This window comes from Podarcis filfolensis, assembly GCF_964270895.1.
Source record: "Podarcis filfolensis genome assembly, chromosome: 12".
Taxonomy (NCBI): domain Eukaryota; kingdom Metazoa; phylum Chordata; class Lepidosauria; order Squamata; family Lacertidae; genus Podarcis; species Podarcis filfolensis.
In genome coordinates, this window is record NC_139614.1 from 5,357,627 (window position 1) to 5,378,526 (window position 20,900).

The following is a 20,900-nucleotide window of genomic DNA, read 5'->3' on the forward strand; positions in this document are numbered from 1 at the left end:
AAAGAAGAACATGCCTTTAAGCCTATGCAAATGAAACAGAAACGAAAACTTCGCCACTTGGCCAATATGGTCTGTTCTGCGTGTGAAATTACTGTATTTTTTGCTCTATAAGACGCACTTTTCCCCTCCTAAAAAGTAAGGGGGAATGTGTGTGCGTTTTATGGAGCGAGTGCAGGCGGGAGGCTCTGCTCAGCTCTCCCTTTAAAGAGCCGCGTGGAGTGTGTGTGCAGCTCTTGGAGGCTTTTCCCTGAGGAGGGAGCGTGGCTCTTGGGGGAGCCTTAGCCGCTTGCAGCCTCTCCTGGGCAGGGGATGAAGGCTCCCCTTGCCCAGGAGAGGCTGCGCATGGCTAAGCAAGAAGCCAGAGCAGCCAGCGGGATCGCTGGGATTCAGATTCCCCCCCCCCCCTGTTTTCCTCTTCCAAAAAACTAGGTGCGTCTTATGGTCTGATGCGTCTTATAGCGCGAAAAATACGGTAGTTTCTAGGTCAGGATTTTGCTTTGAGCCTCGTAACTCTTTTACCTTTCCTCTGGGATTGAGAGAGAGAATGAGAGAGAGTTTTGGCTGCTGTTCGCCACCTTTTGCCCGCCTCAACTTCATGATCAGAGCTCTGGGCATTCAGGGTCCCATGCATTCCATATTCACAAGGCTGCCGTAATTTCTGTGCTTATATTTGTATTTGATGTTTTTCTCCATTATAAGTTAAAGTTAAATGTTTCTCAGACTTTCAGTGAAGCAAGTACTGGAGCAGAGATACTGCTGTTGTTCTTAACAAAGAAACCCAGTTTGCACTACTTTTAACTACCTGGATGTTTGTTCTTGCCACCCACCCTTTTCCTGTGTAAATGTATCATGCTGCAGAAATGTGAAGTACTGTAGTGTGTTAAGAGCAAAAACTTTTTTATAAGCATGCTAGAAAGTTGCAAACCAGTAAAATGGAAAACGATATTGTAAACCGCCCTGTGATCCTTGGATGAAGAGCGGTATAGAAATTTAATAAATAGTAATGATTATCCAGAGGAGGAATAGTGGCATTTAGTCCAATATGATCAGATGTTGGACAGGGAATGCTCTCCAGATGTTGTGGTTTCCTCCAGACATTACTAGATTACTAGATCGGCTTCTCCTAATTTAAGACGGTTCAGAAAGCAGAATGGAATGTTATCTTAGTAACCAACAGCAAGGAACTTGTGGCCCTGCAGATATCGTTGCGCCAACTTCCCTCATCCCTGGTCATGGAGACTAGGGATCATGGCATGTGGAGCCCAATCACACCTGGGGGACCACAGTTTTCACATCCCTGTTATATAAGCATTCATGAGCAATAACACTTCATGGTTTAGACCAGCCTTTCTCAACCTTGAGACCCCACCATCCCTGACCACTGGTCCTGCTACCTAGGAATGATGGGAGTTGTAGTCCAGCAACTTTGTGAAAGGCTGGTGTGGACTGATCCTCTCTATTAATGCCCTACACCTCGGCAAGTATTTCTTTCTTTCTTTCTTTCTTTCTTTCTTTCTTTCTTTCTTTCTTTCTTTCTTCTGAGTCACTTTCCCAACATAGGAGAATTATTACCCAAGAGCTGGGAGGGACAGGAAGATAATAGAAACAAGACCAAGAAGAATATCATCTGATTTGCGCCTATATTTAAAACCTGTAAATTTAAAATTCTTTTAAATGCTCTTTATAGTAAGCCCTTTGATCATTCACAAACAAGCATATTTGTTACCAAGGAATTAGAAACCCTGAAAAAATACATCCTGGTATTTGATCTAACAAGTCACTTGAATACAAATGCCAGACACTTGGCTGTGGAAGGATGTGTGCAATTCTTAGATGTACTTTTAACTAATTGTATTTTATTTTCACCCCAGGATATAGGTTTAGCCTACATAAACCATCTGATGGAAATTGGAGAGTATGACCTGGCAGCACGGTAATATGTTTAGCTTGAATGCATTGGGGTACAATTGTGTGCACTTCTGTGATTGTGTACACTGTTTGTGTGTGTAAGCTGTACACATGGCTGGTAATATTATCTGGATTATTCTGAAACGCTACATGTTTGCTTACCCAGATGAATGTTAGCATGCTTTTGATGTAGGTGACAATGACTGAGGTTTAATGCACATAATCTCCTACTTAGGGGGGCTCCCAATTTTGTTTTGTTTTTGCTCTTTGGGCTCCCTCCTGGTGCTGAATAGTTCCGAGGTTAAGTGCCCAAGAATTGTTGGAGCTCCGTGTACCTTTAGCAGGCTGCAGGAGCCCTTGTGCATGTTGGGCTCTGGATTATGGTCACTGACTTTATGTTCTGAACAGTTACCTAAGCCAGAATTAGAAGCAATACAATAAAGGATCCCAAATAACTTGGAGGTTGTTACACAAATGGTGCTGCTGTGCATAGATGGAAGATGCTTTAGAAGTGGCAACCTGATTTATGAGCCTCTTCTCCCTTCTATATACCATCTTTTTCTACTTCAGAAAATGCCAGAAAATACTTGGCAAGAACACAGATCTCTGGGAATTTGAAGTGCACAGGTTTAAAGAAATTGGACAACTTAAGGTATGTAGAGTCATATATTTTCCGTGGAATTTCTCTGGCTGGTTATGTCAGTTCATAGAGGAACCTGCCAGGATTATATGCATGTGGCGAAGTGTGACTGAACGCACTTCTTCACCATGCACATAAGCTAATGCCTGGCTAGTAAGAGCATTATACCCTTTACAGCATTGGAATATAGGCTTTTCCACATTTTTCCCCACCCCGTGTTCCATGAAAGAACGTTCACATTCCTAGCACATGTGCCACATGTTATCTTGCCCACATGGGAGGTCTGTGAGTATCATGTATACAAAATCCCTTCCTAGGTGAGTGTGTGAACAGAGTTAAGAAATAGCATCATGTAACTTTTGATTCCAAAACGTAACAGATGGGTATTCGTTGCCACACGGAAAGCTTGGCACAATATGCTGCAAAACTGTTCCTGACGTTTAAAATGCAGCAAGATGCACAGTTTTCCGGATCTTGTACAATATGTTATGTGTTAGTAGTAGTGACTAACAGCCAAACCGCACCCCCTCCCAGGTTGAAGTTTACCCCTTTTCCTTCCTCGCAGAGTTGTATTTGTTCACAAAAGCCCCTGCTTGGAAGAAGAGAGCAGAGACGGTCTCTGTGACCTTGTGACTCATTTCTTTTGCGCACCCTTTGACTCATTAGTAACAGCACCAAGAAATAATTACGTTTCAGGCAAACAGATGGCTGTTCTGCTGTGCACTACAAAAGATAGGAGGGAGAGGGAAGAATTCTGCCACTTTCTGTGCCTTGCTAGCATAGCAAACCAAGTAATCTAATGGAGCATGTTTGTTAGCAAGCTTTTAAGTTAATAAATTGCCCGTGGCATACAGCTAAAGGACTGTCACTTCCAGAGCAGTAGAAAGCATTTATGCACATGCCCTTTAATAACATATACACATTTTCTTTCCGAGTTTTATGCTTTCCTATTCAAAGTCGATGAGCCAAAAGGGGCATATTATTAAGATCTCGCAGCAGGTGGCCCCTTGCTGCTTTTTGAGCTGTTAAATTCTGTTCAGGAGTGTGGAGGTGTTGCAACATTGCGGCTTGTCTTGTAGCATCTGCCTTCCTATGGAATTAAAGAGACAACAGCACTACTTGTGGGTTTTTAGAGGTTTGGTGTGTACTTTGCCACATTGGAAGATAACCTCTCAAGTCCGTTTGCCTCTATTTCACTTCAATAAGGGTCTTCAGAATGTGTATAGGTAAAATTGTGATGTGCTGCTTTCACCATCACCACTCCCTCCTGAATTTCTTTCCTGCCTGGATGTGAATGTCTTGAGCAGATGTCTCCACTTATGCCATCCAGCAGACTGTAAAATTTAGAAAATATTCGCAGGCTTTCCAAAAAGCCTCTCTGTTAAATTACTGCCTTTCTAAACAGGTGGTTGTTTTCACCTTTCTGAAAGCAGATCACAGAAAGACAGAAGATGCTGTGCAATAAAGCTCCTCTCTTGTAAGCTGCAATGTTAACATCTGCTGCTCTTATCCCTCTTGCGGTGATTCTAATCTACCTTGCGCCACTATGGTTTCGTGGTGACGTAGCCAACAAGTACTAGGATCTGTCATGTGCATCCAGCTTAATCACATAACAGGGTCCTCAAAATGTGACTGGGCTGCAAGTTAGTTTGCTCCTGCTGCTAACTTTTTTTTTTTTTAACTTGGATCATTTAAAAGGCCCTGAAATAAAGAGTTATATCTAGTTATTGACCCCTTCCATGCTGCTTTGGAAATGCATTTTGTGTCAGAATATAGTTGGGCTCAGTTTTGGACAAAAGATACTATTTGCTTTCTATTACCCTCTTAAGCATCACTTTTCCCCCCGGCCAAAATCCCTTCCCAGCAACTGTACAGTGGGGGCCATTCATAGGCATGGAAACAGGGAGTCATGTGCCCTTTTCTAGGTTTGTTCTCCAGTATAATCGCTTCCCTTACTAGAGAAGAGCTCAGTTTCCTTAAGGAAGAAACCCAAAACGACTTAGGACTTCAGTCAAGCCTACCCTCTTTTTTTCTCCCCCCCCCCCAATTTAAATGCAACCCCATTTACCTGAATGTGTTAGGTGTTCTTTGAACCAATTGGGATAAATTTTATTGCACAGGTCTTTCAAAATTGCCGCCGGTATAATTTTTCACTACTTCTGTTGAGAACGCTCTCAGAATGTCTTGATGCTGGTAGCATTTTACTGCATTCTAGTTTTCCATAGCAATTTGAGGAGTCACACACGCACTCACAAAATTTTGTTCTCTCTCAAATGCAAGGCTTGAGCCTCTTTTGTTCCGTTTCCTCTCATAGGCGATTAGCCGCTATTTGCCAAGACGGGATTCGGTCTTGAAGCCTTTTATCTATGAAATGGTCCTGCATGAATTTCTGGAGAGCGACTATGAGGTACCACATTATCTCCCTTGAATGCCATTGACAGGGAATAGCAGCTAGCAGCGCAGTGGTGAAGCAGAGATTGGGGTGAGGCATAGCAGCTGTCACAAAGATACATGACTGTCACACAACCAGCAGTGAGCGTCAGCACTGTGAGCCAGGCAAGGATCTTGTAAGGACACAGCAGCCAGTATAATGCCATGTGGCCAGCAGCTGCCACTCTGCTTCCTGGTATAGCACAATGGTGTGGTTCACAGCTGATGCTCTCGTTACATTCACCCAGAGTCCTTGATGCCGTCGCAGCTATGTATATCCTACGTAGAGTACCCTTAAAGCAGTGTAAGATCAGCGGGCTGCATTGAGCCAATGAAGAATTTCTCCCTTGAAAAACTGACAGCGACCCATCCCACATGACAGTGACCCATCCCACATAAGCAAGGAGAAAAACCTTTGCAGTCTGGATGCTGGCAAGAGCTTTTGCATGGTCCGTCCTTCCCACTTGCACTCTAAGGCAATATAAAAATGCAAGAACTCTGTTTATTGGTTCGTTCATATGCAACCATGTAAAAATCCCAAAGCAGTTTATGTCATAAAACCTCGAAATGCGAAAGAATCCACTCAACATATTCAATTTGAATTCTGCACCAGTGTTCAGCAACCTCGTTCCCTCCAGATATTGTTGGCCTACAACTCCCAACAGCCTTTGCTGGCTAGTGCTGATGGGAGTTGTAGGCCAACAGTGTGTGCAGGGAGGGCACCGCGTTGCCAAAGGCTGCCGTACAGTATTATCCGGTATACAGAAGAATACTGCAAAACATAGGAGTGTTCAGGAAGCTGTTTAACTGCAGGCTGGAATAGGCAACAGTTTATATAAATTTGTTGAGTTATCTGTTTTACTAAATGAAAAAGGGCTGTGTTGCATTTGCGCCGCAAACAGCACAATAGTCTCCAAAGTACTTGCAGGTTAACTTCAGCCGTGATAAGTGAAAACAAAGGGAACTGTAAAATGAGCAAATAAATGCATGAATAATCAATGACCTGCTCTTCCATGGTCTTGGGAGTGTATTATCTTATAACTATTCTGGGAGAATTGAAATAAGCAGAATATTACTTTCTTCCTCTGTTCAATTATTCTAAAGTGTGACAATTTAGTTCCACTTCGTTATTCATAATAGTAAAGGTAACATCTCCATACTCTCTGGATTCTATATTTGAAAAATGTCAAATGTCTCGGTAATTTAAGCACCCCAGAATAGAGGGGGTGGGGAATGGAAAACACTTTCGTTTATTCAATAGCAGGCTCTCCTATATATATTCCTGCACATAAATCACCTTGGGTCAATACAGCCAAACACTTACTAAAGGTAACTTACCAGAGAGTGAAGGGAACCACTTTGTGATCCAGATAGATAGATATCGCCCAACTTGTGTGGTGAACAAAGTTTTATAGCACTTCAGCACTTGAAATCCCGGGAAACGGAGTGGTATGGCTATTCTCACCACTTGGGAAGATCTTCAACTTTTTAGGCAATGGCTTTGCTTTTTTTAAAGTTTGCATTCACCCGTTGATGAATGATGACTGATTTTTTTTCCATTTCAAGGGTTTTGCAACATTAATTAAGGAGTGGCCTGGGAACCTTTATAACAACGCAATCATTGTCCAAGCAGTGGTGGACCATCTGAAGAAAGATCCACAGAACAGGACTTTGCTGAAAACGCTTGCAGAGTTGTAAGTCTATACAGTCATACCTCGGGTTGAGTATGCTTCAGGTAGAGCGTTTTCAGGTTACGCTCCGCGGCGACCCCGAAGTAACGGAATGCGTTACTTCCGGGTTTCGTTGCTCATGCATGCGCAGACGCTCAAAATGACGTCACGCGCATGTGCAGAAGCAGCGAATCACGACCTGCACACGTGCAGACGTGTGTTGCATTCGCTTCAGGATACGAACGGGACTGTGGAACGGATCGCGTTCGCATCCAGAGGTACCACTGTAATGCATTTGAACAGCTGCCCTGAGAGTTTGTTTCACTGTTTCTGTTCTTTAAAGAACTGAGCATGTTTAACTACAGTTCCCTTCCTTGGATTGCCAGGGTTTTACATATTTATCTCTACAGAGAATTAGTTTGTGCTTCTCCCACCGCTTATTTCACAGTAGCTGGGCAGGTTTGCATCTCTCTCTCTCTCTCTCTCTCTCTCTCTCTCTCTCTCTCTCTGTGTGTGTGTGTGTGTGTGTGTGTGTGATCTGTTGCACTAGGGAAAGCAGAAGAGAATGTGTCATAAGGAAGCCATTTTTAAAATTGTAATTAGTCTTGGAGTGTTCTATTCAAGGGGTGTTTTACAAGGCACGGGAGGGACAGAGTCTCAGGCTGGGGCACCCAGAAAAGGGCACCTTCCTTCCTGTGTCGCTGGAGTTCTTCACCCCTTGCAAACGAGGGTAGGTGCTGCCATATGGGGCACCCCATGGGCATGAACACTGGCATGTATCCTGCCAATCAGCTCATACCAGAACCCATGAAGCCCTAACATTCATGCCAGCTCTTTGCTGAGCACCTTGTCATTGGCAGAACCTGCCTCATCCATCCCTCCTTCCTTGCCAACCTTCTTCACAACCTGAGCACCACTCTCTCTGAGATCGCATCCTCAGCCTTTTGCATCTTCGCCTATTTTCAGTGGAGCCGGACACTGAGCGATGGAAGCAGTGGGAGAACCTTCTTGCTTTATTTTGTTTTTACACATGGAAGCGTGGTTTCCTTCTCTCCCCTTTCTGAGTATCTCTGCCGGTCCTCAGGCCAAGTGCAGTCACTTGACAGTCGCCCCTCATGTTGGCCTGGCTCACACATTTTGGTAATCCAAACTGTGGCTTACTAGGACCACATGAACATTTGGGCTCTCAGAGAGAAGCTTGCTGCCATTTTGCTCTTGGCCAGCCTTTTTCACTCCCGCACTGTACTGAGCTAAGCCCAAGGTTTGACTCTGCATGTCATCCCAACCCAGTCTTGTAGCTAAGTTTTCTCCTTGCTGACCATGAGCTGCAGCCCAGATTTGTTTGCATGGTTCCAGGAAGCCATAGTTTGGTTTACTGTGACGTATGAACCAGGTCATCGTGTTCCCACTGCACCCCTACCCAAAAGAAAGCCTAAGGATGTCTAGGTGAAAGGAAATACACCCCTACAAATATCCCTTTGTTGAAGTGCAATTCTTCACCGTTTGTGTGAAGCTTGTGTCAACCTCTGAAATGTTTCTTAATGAGAAGATGGGCCCTGGGTTATGGGTCATTGGTGTCCAGTACACAAGAACAATGAAGAACCGAGAATTGCATCCAATTACTTTTCTAATACATATATATATATATATACAAGGAAGAAAAGTATTTTCCATTATTCTAAATGATGGCCCAATGTTTAAGCAATTTGTGTCAAGCTTTTAGCAAAATTGTGATTTCTGTGCTGGTGGATGACTTTTTCAAAAGGCCCACATCTAGGTCTATTCATAACGTATGATCCTCTTTTTCAGGTACACCTATGACCAACGCTACGGAAAGGCCCTTGAAATTTATCTCACACTGAGACATAAAGATGTTTTCCAGCTGATCCACAAACACAATCTTTTCAGCTCCATCAGGGACAAAATTGTTCTGCTAATGGAGTTTGATTCAGAGGTATGATGGCTTTAAAGTGGTGGGGTTTTTTATATACTCTTGGCTGTAAGAATTTTAGCAGATAGGAAAAAATATTATTTAACCAAGTGAACTTCATATTTTGGATAAACTGATGTGTGAGAATGTCGACACCAAATGGCTGAATTGGTTATATTTTCACAAAAAACTTTTTACAGTGAGTTTGTTTTTACCCTAATGCTTTTGGGGGAAAAACCTTTATTGTTTGACATTAAGGAAAAGAAAATAGTCATATAACCTTGGGGAAATCATATTTTGTGTTATTTGCATCCATAAATCTAGGTGGAAGAGCCAAATATAAACAGCAGGAATCCAGACATTGTGAAATTTGAAATAGGTCCTTTTTGAAGATCCCTATAACCTTTCCCCCAAAATATGTCACTTAATGAACCAAAGTGCTAATTGCTTGAAGAAACAGTTTTAATTTAGCACACATCACACATGCAGTGTAGATATTCTCGCCATTTCCCCAATTTTCCGTTGGCTAATCTACTTGTGAAAGCTCTCCATTCTTTAACCTGTGTTCAAAAAATAAAGTTGTGTGCCTGGAAAAAAATCCTCTTTGCTTTCGATCAGTTGACCAAAAACTCTCAAGTGTTGGAAAAGCTTTGGACAGGGAGCGTCAGAGGCACTGAGCATTGGAACCTGCATTCATTTATGTGACAGCAGCTGTTTCTCAAGTCTTAAGGCAGATGTAAGCATTTAAAATAGGACCAACTGGCAGTATCTAGATGTTGTAGACTACAACTCCCATCACTGTTTCCTGGCTGAGCCATTCACTTCTCACTGCAGTGAAAAGAGCACTGCAATAATGAGTGTGCAGATCTTCAGCCCCGCTTCCTAAGGGTGAACATAGCCTTGAGGAGGCCTTGGTATGAAAGCCACTAAATATTGCGTTTAGTTTAATAGGAGTTTACACAGAGAATTTGCATTGCTGTGGCTTTCACCTTTAATACGTGTTCTGTATGCCTATATAGATCCAGCACATGTGGCACTCTTCCACTGCCAGCCAAATTCCGGAAAGCATTTTGCATTCTCATCAAGCACCATCTGTCTTCGCTGGCTGTGGAAGCCCCACATACACCGGGGCTTGTAGCCATATTGTAATACAACCAGCAAGCATCTTGTTCTTCCACCGACAGTTCTGCTGTCTCCTTCCCAACACACACTATAAACTGCATAGCAATTTTTGTTGTTCACAAGACAGAGGAAGTTCGTTCAAAATCTGTATGTACATATAACCATGTTAAATTGTGATTTTACATATCTCTTATCTGCCGTGGACATTTTGTTTCTTTTAGAAAGCAGTTGATATGCTTTTGGATAATGAAGACAAGATCTCTGTGAGTACAACCATTTCATTATGTTATTGACTGGCTACTTCCTATCCCTCTCCATGAGCAAGAGATTTGGCCCAGAAGCCAACTTTTCTTATCTTTTCGTATCTTATCTCTTTTTCGTTTTAGATTGATAAAGTGGTGGAAGAATTAAAAAACAGGCCTGAATTGCAGCATGTGGTAAGTGGCGGTTTAAGGTTTCTGTGCAGATTTCAACAGGTGTGTTCCTGGTGCAATCAGAGGCATGAACTGATAAATATTTATCCTCAGCGGCAACTGAACAGGTCTCCAACTTCCAACAGCAGGGTTGCAATCAGCGTGGGGGAGAATACTTTCATAACTGACACTCAAAAGACCTTGGTTGCGGGGAGACATTTCATTAGTCACGTCAGTAAGGAGCCGCACTGAGTAAAACAAATGGTTTGCCCACAAAATTAGTGCTCGCTAGGCCCTCTATAAGGGACGCGGGTGGCGCTGTGGGTTAAACCACAGAGCCTAGGACTTGCCGATCAGAAGGTCAGCAGTTCAAATCCCCGCGACGGGGTGAGCTCCCGTTGCTCGGTCCCTGCTCCTGCCCACCTAGCAGTTCGAAAGCACGTCAAAGTGCAAGTAGATCAATAGGTACCGCTCCGGCGGGAAGGTAAACGGTGTTTCCGTGCGCTGCTCTGGTTGGCCAGAAGCGGCTTAGTCATGCTGGCCACATGACCTGGAAGCTGTACGCCGGCTCCCTTGGCCAATAAAGCGTGATGAGCACTGCAACCCCAGAGTCGGTCACAACTGGACCTAATGGTCAGGGGTCCTTTTACCTTTTAGGCCCTCTATAGCAGGGCAGCCCAATTTTTCATACCAAGTGGGCTGCAAGAGTACTTCGATGCGGAACCCACAGGACACCCTTGTCAGGAAGGTGGGGAAGCACAAGGTCATGTGACTCATGCTGCCTTCCCCAAACAGGATAAGTGAGGCACCAGGCTTTGGGAAGGAGGCGTGAGGCTCTGGCAGGGTCCTAGAGCCCTTCCTCCCTCTTCTCAAAGCTGGGAAAGTTCTAATTAGGCTTTGGGAAGGAGGTTGGAGGACTCTAGGACCCTGTCAGAGCCTCTCTCCCACTTCCCAAATCCCAGTACCTCTCTTACCTGGCTTTGGGAGGGCAGCGCAAGAGCTATGGGGGCCTGGGGGTCAAATGTTGCCGAGGGCAGCCAAAAAAAAGGCCTTGAGGGCCGAATGCGGCTCCTGGGCCGCATGTTGGACCACCCTGCTCTGTAGTAAAACAGCTGTCCCTGCTCCCAAGAGAAGTAAGATTTATCACTGTTTGAATCCAAAACACTTCAGGACTAGCCTAGCAAAAAGACTCCCTCCTATCCAGTGTGTGTTCTGTTATAGCCCCTGAGATATACCAAGGACACGCCTGTGCATCAGCAACAGATGTTAAGGCATCACTGTTGCAAAGTGAAATATTTTCGGTGGCTGCTCCTTCCCAGTCTCTGGATATAGTCAGCCACATCTTAGCCTGAGCACCTTTCAAGAGTATTATAAGACCTACCACTTCAAGCTGTCTTTTGTGACTTAGGACCAGGGGGCAGACAAGATGAGCTTTGTGTGGTTCCAGGGTATGGATCAGGGTACGGATCCTTTCCTGGACAGGAGTGGAGGGTGAGAGGCATGTTTAACTATCCTCCACTGATTCTCCCTTTCAAATGCCAACCGCTCCCATCTCCTCTGGCCATTGGCTGTGCTGGCTGGGGGCTGATGGGAGTTGGAGGCCAGCAACCTCTTGAGTCCAGCGTGCACACTGCATTTGCAGCTAGATTTCAGAGGAATAAAGTAGTGCCTGGAGTGAGGTTATTTGTGAAAAGAATTGCTAGGGCTGGGGAAAGGTAATCAGCTCTTTCCCACTACGGATAATTTGGTGCAATCTCCCCCCACCACAAACACACCACCACTTCATTCCCCATGTTGGTATCGGTCAGCAATCGTAGAGGGGTCTGTAACACCTGGACGCGATAGCATTTTACTCCGTTTCCTTGGGGAATTGAGCTTCTGGAGCTGCAGGTCTTGGGTCAGGTGTTAAGATTAGTCTGGAGCGCCTGTTTGGTCCTATGGCCATATCACGGATGTTTCTGTTTTTTCATTCTTCGGGTTGATTTTGTAGTACTTGCACAAGCTGTTCAAGAGAGACCATCACAAAGGACAAAAGTACCATGAGAAACAGATCAGTCTGTATGCTGAATATGACCGGCCAAATTTACTTCCGTTTCTCAGAGACAGCACTCATTGCCCTTTAGAAAAGGTGAGGAAAAATCCTTTAAATGTATCTTTTCCCCTTCTCTGTTTTCTTTGATAAATATTAAAACTGTTGGTTATTTAGCAGTGGGTTTGGGGGAGTTCTTTTTCTCTTTTTCTTTTCCTTCTTCTTTTTCCAATTGCAAGGTTCCCCCATCCCACCCACCCATGTCTTTGTCACATTTTAGTTGATCTCAACAAAACTATTACCAACTGTGGCTTTTCAGTTTGCAATCAGGACCCGACTTATTATGGCTACTCTGTGTGTTATGCTGCCATCTGCTGGAAAGCATGAAAACCACATTGGTTTAGATCTTGACTTTAAGTACCATGATGACTCAGACATGTTTTTCATCCTGTTCTTAATTTTAATATTATTTGAGTTTTTAATATTTAATTCCCCCCCCCCCCGATTTTTGTTCACTCCGCCAGATGTTTTTGTTACAATTATGACTGAGGCTTGGTGTTTGTTGGGTGAGCATGGAATGAAATGTTGATGAAATGCAGGAATTTATCTGTCTGGGCAAGGGACATGTTTATTATTGTAGGGACAACCTAGGAGCCTCACCCCAAGTCAGACCATTGGTTTTTCCAGTTCAGTATTGTCTATATGCGGTGTTTCTCAAACCCTGGGTCGCCAGCTGTTGTTGGACTACAACTCCCATCATCCTTAGCTATCAGGACCAGTGGTCAGGGATAATGGGAACTGTAGTCCAAAAACATCTGGGGACCCAAGTTTGAGAATCACAATGCCTGCCAGTTGTTCTGCAAGCCTTCAGGCAGGGGACAGTCTGGAGATGGCAAGGATTGAACCTGCGGCCTTTCAGCATGCAGAACGATAGCTCTGCCACTGAGCTATAGCCCCGGTAATTAATCACGTAGGCGTGCAGCCCCTTTGCCCAAGAAGCTCATACATGGTGGTCATCCTATTCCATTTCCACAGCAGCCTCTTGAGGCATACAAGGGATAGAGAGCGTCTGGCTCAATTATGCTGCACAGACTAGCATTAAACTGGGGGATGTCAGATTTCCTTTCCGCATGTAGGAAGGCAAGCATTAGCTTCTGTACGTGGAGCTTGATAAAAAAATTCAGGAGATTCTGTAGTTACGAGATATACTTTAGAAAACCTTTTTTGGGTGAACAATGGATGACTTATATGCTTGTTTCATTCTTTGGTAGTGTTGTTCTTTAAGAAACTCAAGCAGGTGTTGGCTGTAATTACTTTTCTTTTATTCTTAGTCCAGATTTTTATAAATATTTACCATTTCTGTTACATGAATTATGTGCCTTTATAGAAAAGTACTTTGGGAGCACTGGTGATATTTTTCGGCTGTTATTCCACTGGACTCGGTGCGATTATTTCTGAGTAAACGGGTACAGGGGCTGTGCGGCTAATTTACGGCAGAGACAGGCTAGCTGATAACTTAAGTTGTGGTCATATTAATTTTCTCCTTTTGAAATCCCAGGCTCTTGAAATCTGTCAACAAAGGAACTTTGTAGAAGAGACAGTTTATCTTTTGAGTAAGTAGCTGCATTTTGATTAATAGCAATGACCTGGTGGTTTTGTTTTTATTAAAAGGTGACATCCTCAACTGAGTATTTCTCGGACCAGGTTCTTACATTGTATCCCTGCTGATCTTAAAAGCTCATGACCAGGCAAAGTGTCTTAAACGCCCCCCCCCCAACCCAGAGATATTAAAACCAATATTATGATCCCATACTGGTGTAAGCTCTAGGTACCATCTATCAACCCAGACATAAAAGTCCTGGTTTTGAAAAATGCAGATTCTTGAGCCTGTGGCAGATCTCTGCATGGAAGGATGTTGAGATTCCTGCATTGCAAGGGGTTGGACTAGATTTTAATAATAATAATAATAATAATAATAATAATAATAATAATAATAATTTATTTTATTTATACGCAGCTCAGGGTGGCTAACCCCAGTAAAATTACAATAAAAACATAATAGGGAGGGGAAGAACAATTTAAAATACAGGTTAAAAATACAATTTAAAATGCAGCCTCATTTTAATAATAGCCCATAGATCCAAACCATAAGGGGAGGGAAACATAAGGGTCAGACTGAGTCCAAACCACAGGCCAGGCAGAACAGCTCTGTCTTGCAGGCCCTGCGGAAAGATATCAAGTCCCGCAGGGCCCTAGTCTCTTGTGACAGAGCGTTCCACCAAGTCGGGGCCACTGCTGAAAAGGCCCTGGCCCTAGTTGAGATGACCCTTGGGGATCCTTTCTAACCCTTCAGTTATTGCCACCAATGCCATGTATGTACCTGTCCTTGCTGCTCAATGATGGCCATGGCTGTTAAGGAGATGCTGCTGAGCATGACCTTGTCTGGGGTCCTTTTGTCCTGCAGGGCAGTTCAGGTTAAAACCTTCCAGGGGCACATCTGATTCTGAAATGGCCTGTGCTGTGCCTTGTTAGTGCGTACTGAACTTCCCAGCTCAATCCTATGCATGTTTTCTCAAGTCCCATTGACTTCAGTGGGGCTTATTTCCCAGTACGTCTGTCTAGAATTGCAACCTTAGTCTGTTCTCCCCACCCCAAAAAAGTCTGGCTTTAGTTGTAGGATGAACCTGCATCTCTGGACACAATCACAGATGTAGCTCAGTTCAGCAAGCAACTATTAAGACATACACAGGACCCATGTATTTCAATGGGATTGAAATATATTGCTTTAATTTAATTAATTTAATTTAATTTAATTTATCATTCGTGTTATTAAAATATAAGCCGTAAGTGGAGAAGGTTTTAGACAATATAACAGAGGATGTTGTTTCCCCTTAACCCTGAGGCCTAACTTAGCTTGGTGGCGGTAGGCTGTTCTTTCACAATTCCTGGTTTCCTTTGTCATTTTAGGCAGAATGGGCAATAGTCGGAGTGCTCTGAAGATGATCATGGAGGAATTATATGATGTGGATAAGGCTATTGAATTTGCTAAGGAGCAAGATGATGCAGAACTGTGGGAAGATCTCATCTTGTATTCCATTGACAAACCACGTAAGCAAAGTAGTCCTTGCTCAGTTAATTTACTCTGTGTGTGTGTATGTGTGTGTGTGTGAGAGAGAGAGAGAGATATTTTAATTAAGTGGGAGGCAGCGAAAGAATATAATTCATCCCTCTACAGAAGAAAAACAGTGTAGTCAGATTGATTTGGGATTAATGCCAGCTTGCATGGGGCAGAAGTCTAAATTGCAACGTAATAATTGGAGTATTACAACGTACTGAGGGAGGAAATGTCCTGGCATCCTGCAGCATCTGGCACTGATAAGCATAAGTAATTACATTATTCCACAGCTGCTGGCACATGTGCTGTTGGCCGACAAATTGGATGAAATGCTAGCATGTTTTTCTATCTCTGCATCTTCACTGCAAAGGTCTTCAAAAGCTGTACTTTATGTGATTATTACACATCTTTATATTTCTTAAAATAAGTATTGTTTTAAATGAAAAGGCAAAAAAGATGGAATAGGCCTGCCATGGGCACCTGTCCGCAGGTGTGATGCCTTGGCTGAGCTGCTGTGATGGAATGGCATTGTAATCATCAAGAGTGTTCACAAACAGTCCAGCTACTGTGAGGAACATGAAAGGTCATTGCGGCTGGGGGGGGGCGAGGCAGTGAATTCACCCCACAGCATGTAGAAACAGAAGGACCTGTGTGAAGGCAGATGGAAGCTGAGAAGAAAGAGGTGTTTTATGAAAAAGTGGATGAGGTAGGAAAGCTAAGCGACAGGATCTAGACAGGATCGCTGAAGGTGGAAGCAGAGGAGCCGTGGACTGAGAAATAGTGATCTGGAGGAATCAAAGATGATGTAGAAGAAAGTGGATACTTATAAAAAGGGAGACGGGGGGGGGGGGCATCACAAGGAAAGAGGCAATGGCAATGCTGGAATGTTGGGTTGAAATAACGACAGACAGGTAGCGAGTGTCATCTGGGAGGCATCTCCCGAGCAAGTCTCGGGGAGTCCCTTTTATTGAATATTACAGCATTGCCACATATGTGCTTATTGCTGATTGGTCAACACAAGTACAAAACAAAGGTTGCATTAATCACCAATAGATTAAAGGCTGGGAAAGGGAGCACAGGACTAGACAGGCATGAAAACCTCCTAATTAAACTTTTACTAGTGATTGATATAGCATTCATCCGTAGATGTGGTCAACTACGCATTAAGAACAAGTCAGGTACGAACTCAATGTGAACTGAACATTCTAGGAATGTTTCAGCTTAGAACGGTTTGCGCAGCATCATATGCAGGAGCGAAGCGTGAGAGCAAGACTTCCCATCAGGCCACAGTTGTGTATAGGATCATAGCATCCAGCATCCCATCATCTCATAGCATCCAGCATCCCATCACTGGAAAGTGTGAAGATCAGATGGTGTGTGAAATGCAGAGCCCTGTGTGAATTTAGAGATGTAGCATGGAAAGGTCTGATGGAAACAGGAGGCAGGAAGGTTGTCAACATCATTGTCGGCCACAAAGATAATACACAAGTAAAATGAGGCCCTGTTACTGATGTTTGTAGACCCAAGGAATAGTTCAGTAGAATATCTCAAGTTTATTGCAGCTTGTTTATATGGTATGCAACCTTTATTTCTATGCGTAGCTTTATAAAATGTAAATTTGAAAACTAGGCCTCTTGCTAGTGAGATCTCTCCCACTTTAGATGTGCCAGCATACTGTTTTCTTTTTCTTTTTTTTCTTTAGAGAGCAGTACATGCAGTTAAGAGACTAAGTTTCAGATTAACTCCCCCTTTGTGTTTCTGCAGCTTTTATTACCGGCTTGTTAAATAACATTGGGACCCACGTTGACCCCATCCTCCTGATCCACCGCATTAAGGAAGGCATGGAGATTCCAAACCTGAGAGATTCACTGGTAAAAATTCTTCAGGATTATAACTTACAGGTAACTGTTACCACTTTTCAGTGTCCATTCTTCTCATTCCACCACCAGGCATGAATAATAGAGGGAGATCAGTAATTTTAAAGGAATAGAATACTGGTAAAAGAATAATCATGCTACGAAGGCTTCTTGTGCAGTAATGCTGAACAGTTATTACCATTTTAAAATAATAATAATAATAATATATTTTTTATATACCCCGCCCATCTGGCTGGGTTTCCCCAGCCACTCTGGGCGGCTTCCAACAAAGATGAAAAATACATTAAAATGTCACACATTAAAAACTTCCCTTCAGATGTCTTCTAAATGTTAGGTAGTTGTTTTTCTCTTTGACATCTGGTGGGAGGGTGTTCCACAGGGCGGGTGCCACTACCGAGAAGGCCCTCTGCCTGGTTCCCTGTAGCTTTGCTTCTCGCAATGAGGGAACCGCCAGAAGGCCCTCAGCGCTGGACCTCAGCATCCGGGCAGAACGATGGGGGTGGAGACACTCCTTCAGGTATACTGGATGCTGATGATGTTATTACTTTTGTGACGTAACCATTCTCATAATACAACCTCACTAAAACTTTCTGTGGCCTCCCAGTTTAGAGGTCTGGTACTGTGGCTGAGGTAGCGACTTTGTGAACTCAAGACAGAGCTACTTTCCCCACCTAAGTCAAAGGTCAGCCCCACTACTGAAGGATATCCCCATCTCTTCTCAACCACTTGACAGCAGAAATAAAGGTTGCAAATCTGTGCAGGTGCTATTTTGTAGTTGATGGCAGCGCAAGTGGATTATGTCCCATGTTTGGGTGGGGCATCAATGGATCTCAGCACTGCCCCCCTCCCCCCGCTTCCTAATCTTTAATTCCAGGGCATTGGGGTATTTCCTTCCTCGCCCCAATCCTCCTGAAAATGGTCTATTTTATTTAGAATGCTCACCCTGCTCTGTAAATCCACTAGTCTCTCAAAGTGGCTTTGAGCAACACAGTCGCATTCAAAAAGACTTGCACCTATGTTCAAAGGAACACGGCACTGGGTTTTTTCAGGACACTCCCCCCCCCCTTCCAGTCATTCTTGATATTCCCTTGTGATGGAAGGTAGCAGGTGTTCTGAGGATTTCTGAGGTGAGTGGGACAGAGCAGCTGAAACTCACACAATACACCTGTGCTACCCCTAATGTATGCTCGCATGCCAGATTTCTTCCACACTCTTTAGGGGCTGTTACTTGCATTATGCAGCAGCAAATGCATTGCCACATGTCCAGGAAACTTCCTTATACCAGGTCCATCTAGCCCAGCGTTTTCTACACTGACTGCCAGCAACTTCCCAGAATCTCTGGCTGCCCCTGATTCTTTTTAACTGGTGACGCCAGGGATTGAACCTGGGAGGTTTTGTGCAGCGAGGAGCCAAGGCTAGTTAGGGCTCCCAGTTTGTACAGTGGTACCTCGGGTTAAGAACTTAATTCGCTCTGGAGGTCTGTTCTTAACCTGAAACTGTTCTTAACCTGAGGCACCACTTTAGCTAATGGGGCCTCCCGCTGCCGGAGGCCAACACAATTTCTGTTCTTATCCTGAAGCAGAGTTCTTAACCCGAGGTACTATTTATGGGTTTGTGGAGTCTGTAACCTGAAGCGTCTGTAACCCGAGGTACCACTGTATCTGTATAGTATACTAATTTGTCAGCTTGTTTTTCCTCATATGCATATGCGGTGTTTTTACATGTACACATTGCACTGTTTGTAAAAAAATACAGTGTGGAAAGGAGCCCTGATAAACACTGAGATGTCCCCCCAACCTCTGCTTAAAAACCTCCACCACCCCTGAGGGCGTCTGTTCCACTGTCAAACAACGCTTACCGTCAGAAAGTTCCTCCTGGTGTTTAGTTGGAATCTCCTTTCTTGTAACCATCTTATATTTGTGCATCTGGTTCTTCCTGCCAAAGCGCAGAGCCTTACATTTCTCCCTATTAAAGCTCATTTTGTTATTTTGGGCCCAATCTGTTACGGTCATCTTGAATCCCGATTCTGTCTTCTGCAGCATTGGCCTCCCCTCCCAGTTTGGTGTCACCTGCAAATTTGATGAGCGTCTCCTCAATTCCTTCATCCAAGTCATTTATAAAGACATGGAACAATGGCAGGCCCAATGCACAGATGATTAATGTAATTCCAAATCATGGCCCAGGTGATATTGTTACCCAGACTTGTTTTGCTTTAAGCCCCGTGCCCCAGGGGCTCGCCACTGTGTTTGGGAAAGTAGCATGAAGATCTCTGAATTTAGCAATGCCGTTGTCATCTTTGGTGGGAATGATTTAAGCCCGCCTAATAATGATGGCAGTGCTATGAGTTGAAGGCGTTCCAGTATTCATGGCAGGGCAAGACAGAGTTGTCTGTCTGGAATTAAATAGAAAGTAAGTTAAAGCTGCATTCTAAAAGTGCTTGTAGTTTATATCTCGCTCTTCAATGAGATGAATATTAAATCATAAATAAAGTACACTTCTGACAGCTGCAGTTTAATTTATATAGCCATAAAATTGTGCATTCTCTTAAAGTGGAGGCACTCGTGCATCAAAAGTGACACATGCCTGGGAGCAGTGTTTAGCTGGAAGAGAATAAATTGCTGTTCCACTGGCAGTGTTTTCTTATTATAATTAAATCACAATCGGAACTCTGACAAGCCTGCCAGAATAATCAAGATTACATTGAAATTTAGGCAATAAAACAGTAATTTCCTAATTTCGACTCCTGACATATATATATATGAAGTATCCTGTATTTTCAGCAGCTGTGCTTTGGAAAGCTTATGGGCGAAATCAATATTTTGCTTTCACATATAGATTAAAAACAAAAACAAAAAAATTGGCCATTTACCCAGGGTCAGTTGTGGGATTTTTCAGTACCAGGGCAAGTTAAATTTTGCATCTCTCTCCATCTCGGCTCTGCTTCCCAAATCAACTGGGGGCATCCACACAGCCTCCAAGCCCCCACCACCTTCTCTAACCCTGGCTCTCCTGCCTAGTTCTGCCCTTTCTGTTGCTGAATTCCAAGCTGGCAGTTTTGCTGACAGAAGGGAAGAGTGTGTGTGCGTGTGTGTTTTATCTTGTGGTTAACACCCAATTTCAGGATGCTTATTCTACCACCACACACACGTGAACTCATGCACACACATACCGTAGCTATTTATTTATTTTATAACAAATACTTGTATGTCGTTATTCATATTTTTTTAAAAAAATAAGAGCAGTTTGCAACAGTTATACATAAAGCCATAAATAAAAATGTTAAAATCAGAAATCAGATAATTCTTATTATGGACTTCCCCAGCTGCAAAGGCAGAGAAGGCCTTTATTTAACATGTTGGCACCCCACCTTTCTTCCAAGTTGGGATTCAAGGCATTTTAAAAGCATCCTTTTGAAATATGAAGTAATAAGAACAAACTAGAGGTGAAAGTACAACAAAACACATTTAGAACCAGCATTAAAATTCTGTTGTGGGCAACATCATCACTATTCTGCCTTGCTCAGACCCCACCTGGAATACTGTGTTCAGTTCTGGGCGCCACAATTTAAGAAGGATGTGGACAAGTTGGAATGTGTGCAGAGGATGGAGACCAAGATGATCCAGGGTCTGGAAACTAAGCCGTATGAGGAGTGGTTGAAGGAGCTGGGTGTGTTTAGCTTCAATCCTGGCTAGGCCCTACTCTAGAGAATGGGCAAGAGCTGGGTCTGGATTTAGGTCTGGCCAGTCACAGCTTCATATTGGCCCCA

The 20,900-nt window shown here is 43.6% G+C and overlaps 1 protein-coding gene across 1 annotated transcript in view; it reads left to right on the top strand.

Annotated features, from left to right (window-relative positions):
* Positions 1–20,900, top strand: part of VPS41 (VPS41 subunit of HOPS complex) — a 107,786-nt gene that overhangs the window by 76,246 nt on the left and 10,640 nt on the right. The window contains exons 15-25 of the mRNA XM_083577743.1: positions 1,872–1,933; positions 2,479–2,560; positions 4,863–4,955; positions 6,545–6,672; positions 8,458–8,602; positions 9,922–9,963; positions 10,087–10,137; positions 12,104–12,241; positions 13,701–13,755; positions 15,110–15,250; positions 17,022–17,158. Coding sequence (XP_083433869.1) covers positions 1,872–1,933; positions 2,479–2,560; positions 4,863–4,955; positions 6,545–6,672; positions 8,458–8,602; positions 9,922–9,963; positions 10,087–10,137; positions 12,104–12,241; positions 13,701–13,755; positions 15,110–15,250; positions 17,022–17,158 — 1,074 coding nt within the window. The remainder of the gene's footprint in view (positions 1–1,871; positions 1,934–2,478; positions 2,561–4,862; positions 4,956–6,544; positions 6,673–8,457; positions 8,603–9,921; positions 9,964–10,086; positions 10,138–12,103; positions 12,242–13,700; positions 13,756–15,109; positions 15,251–17,021; positions 17,159–20,900) is intronic.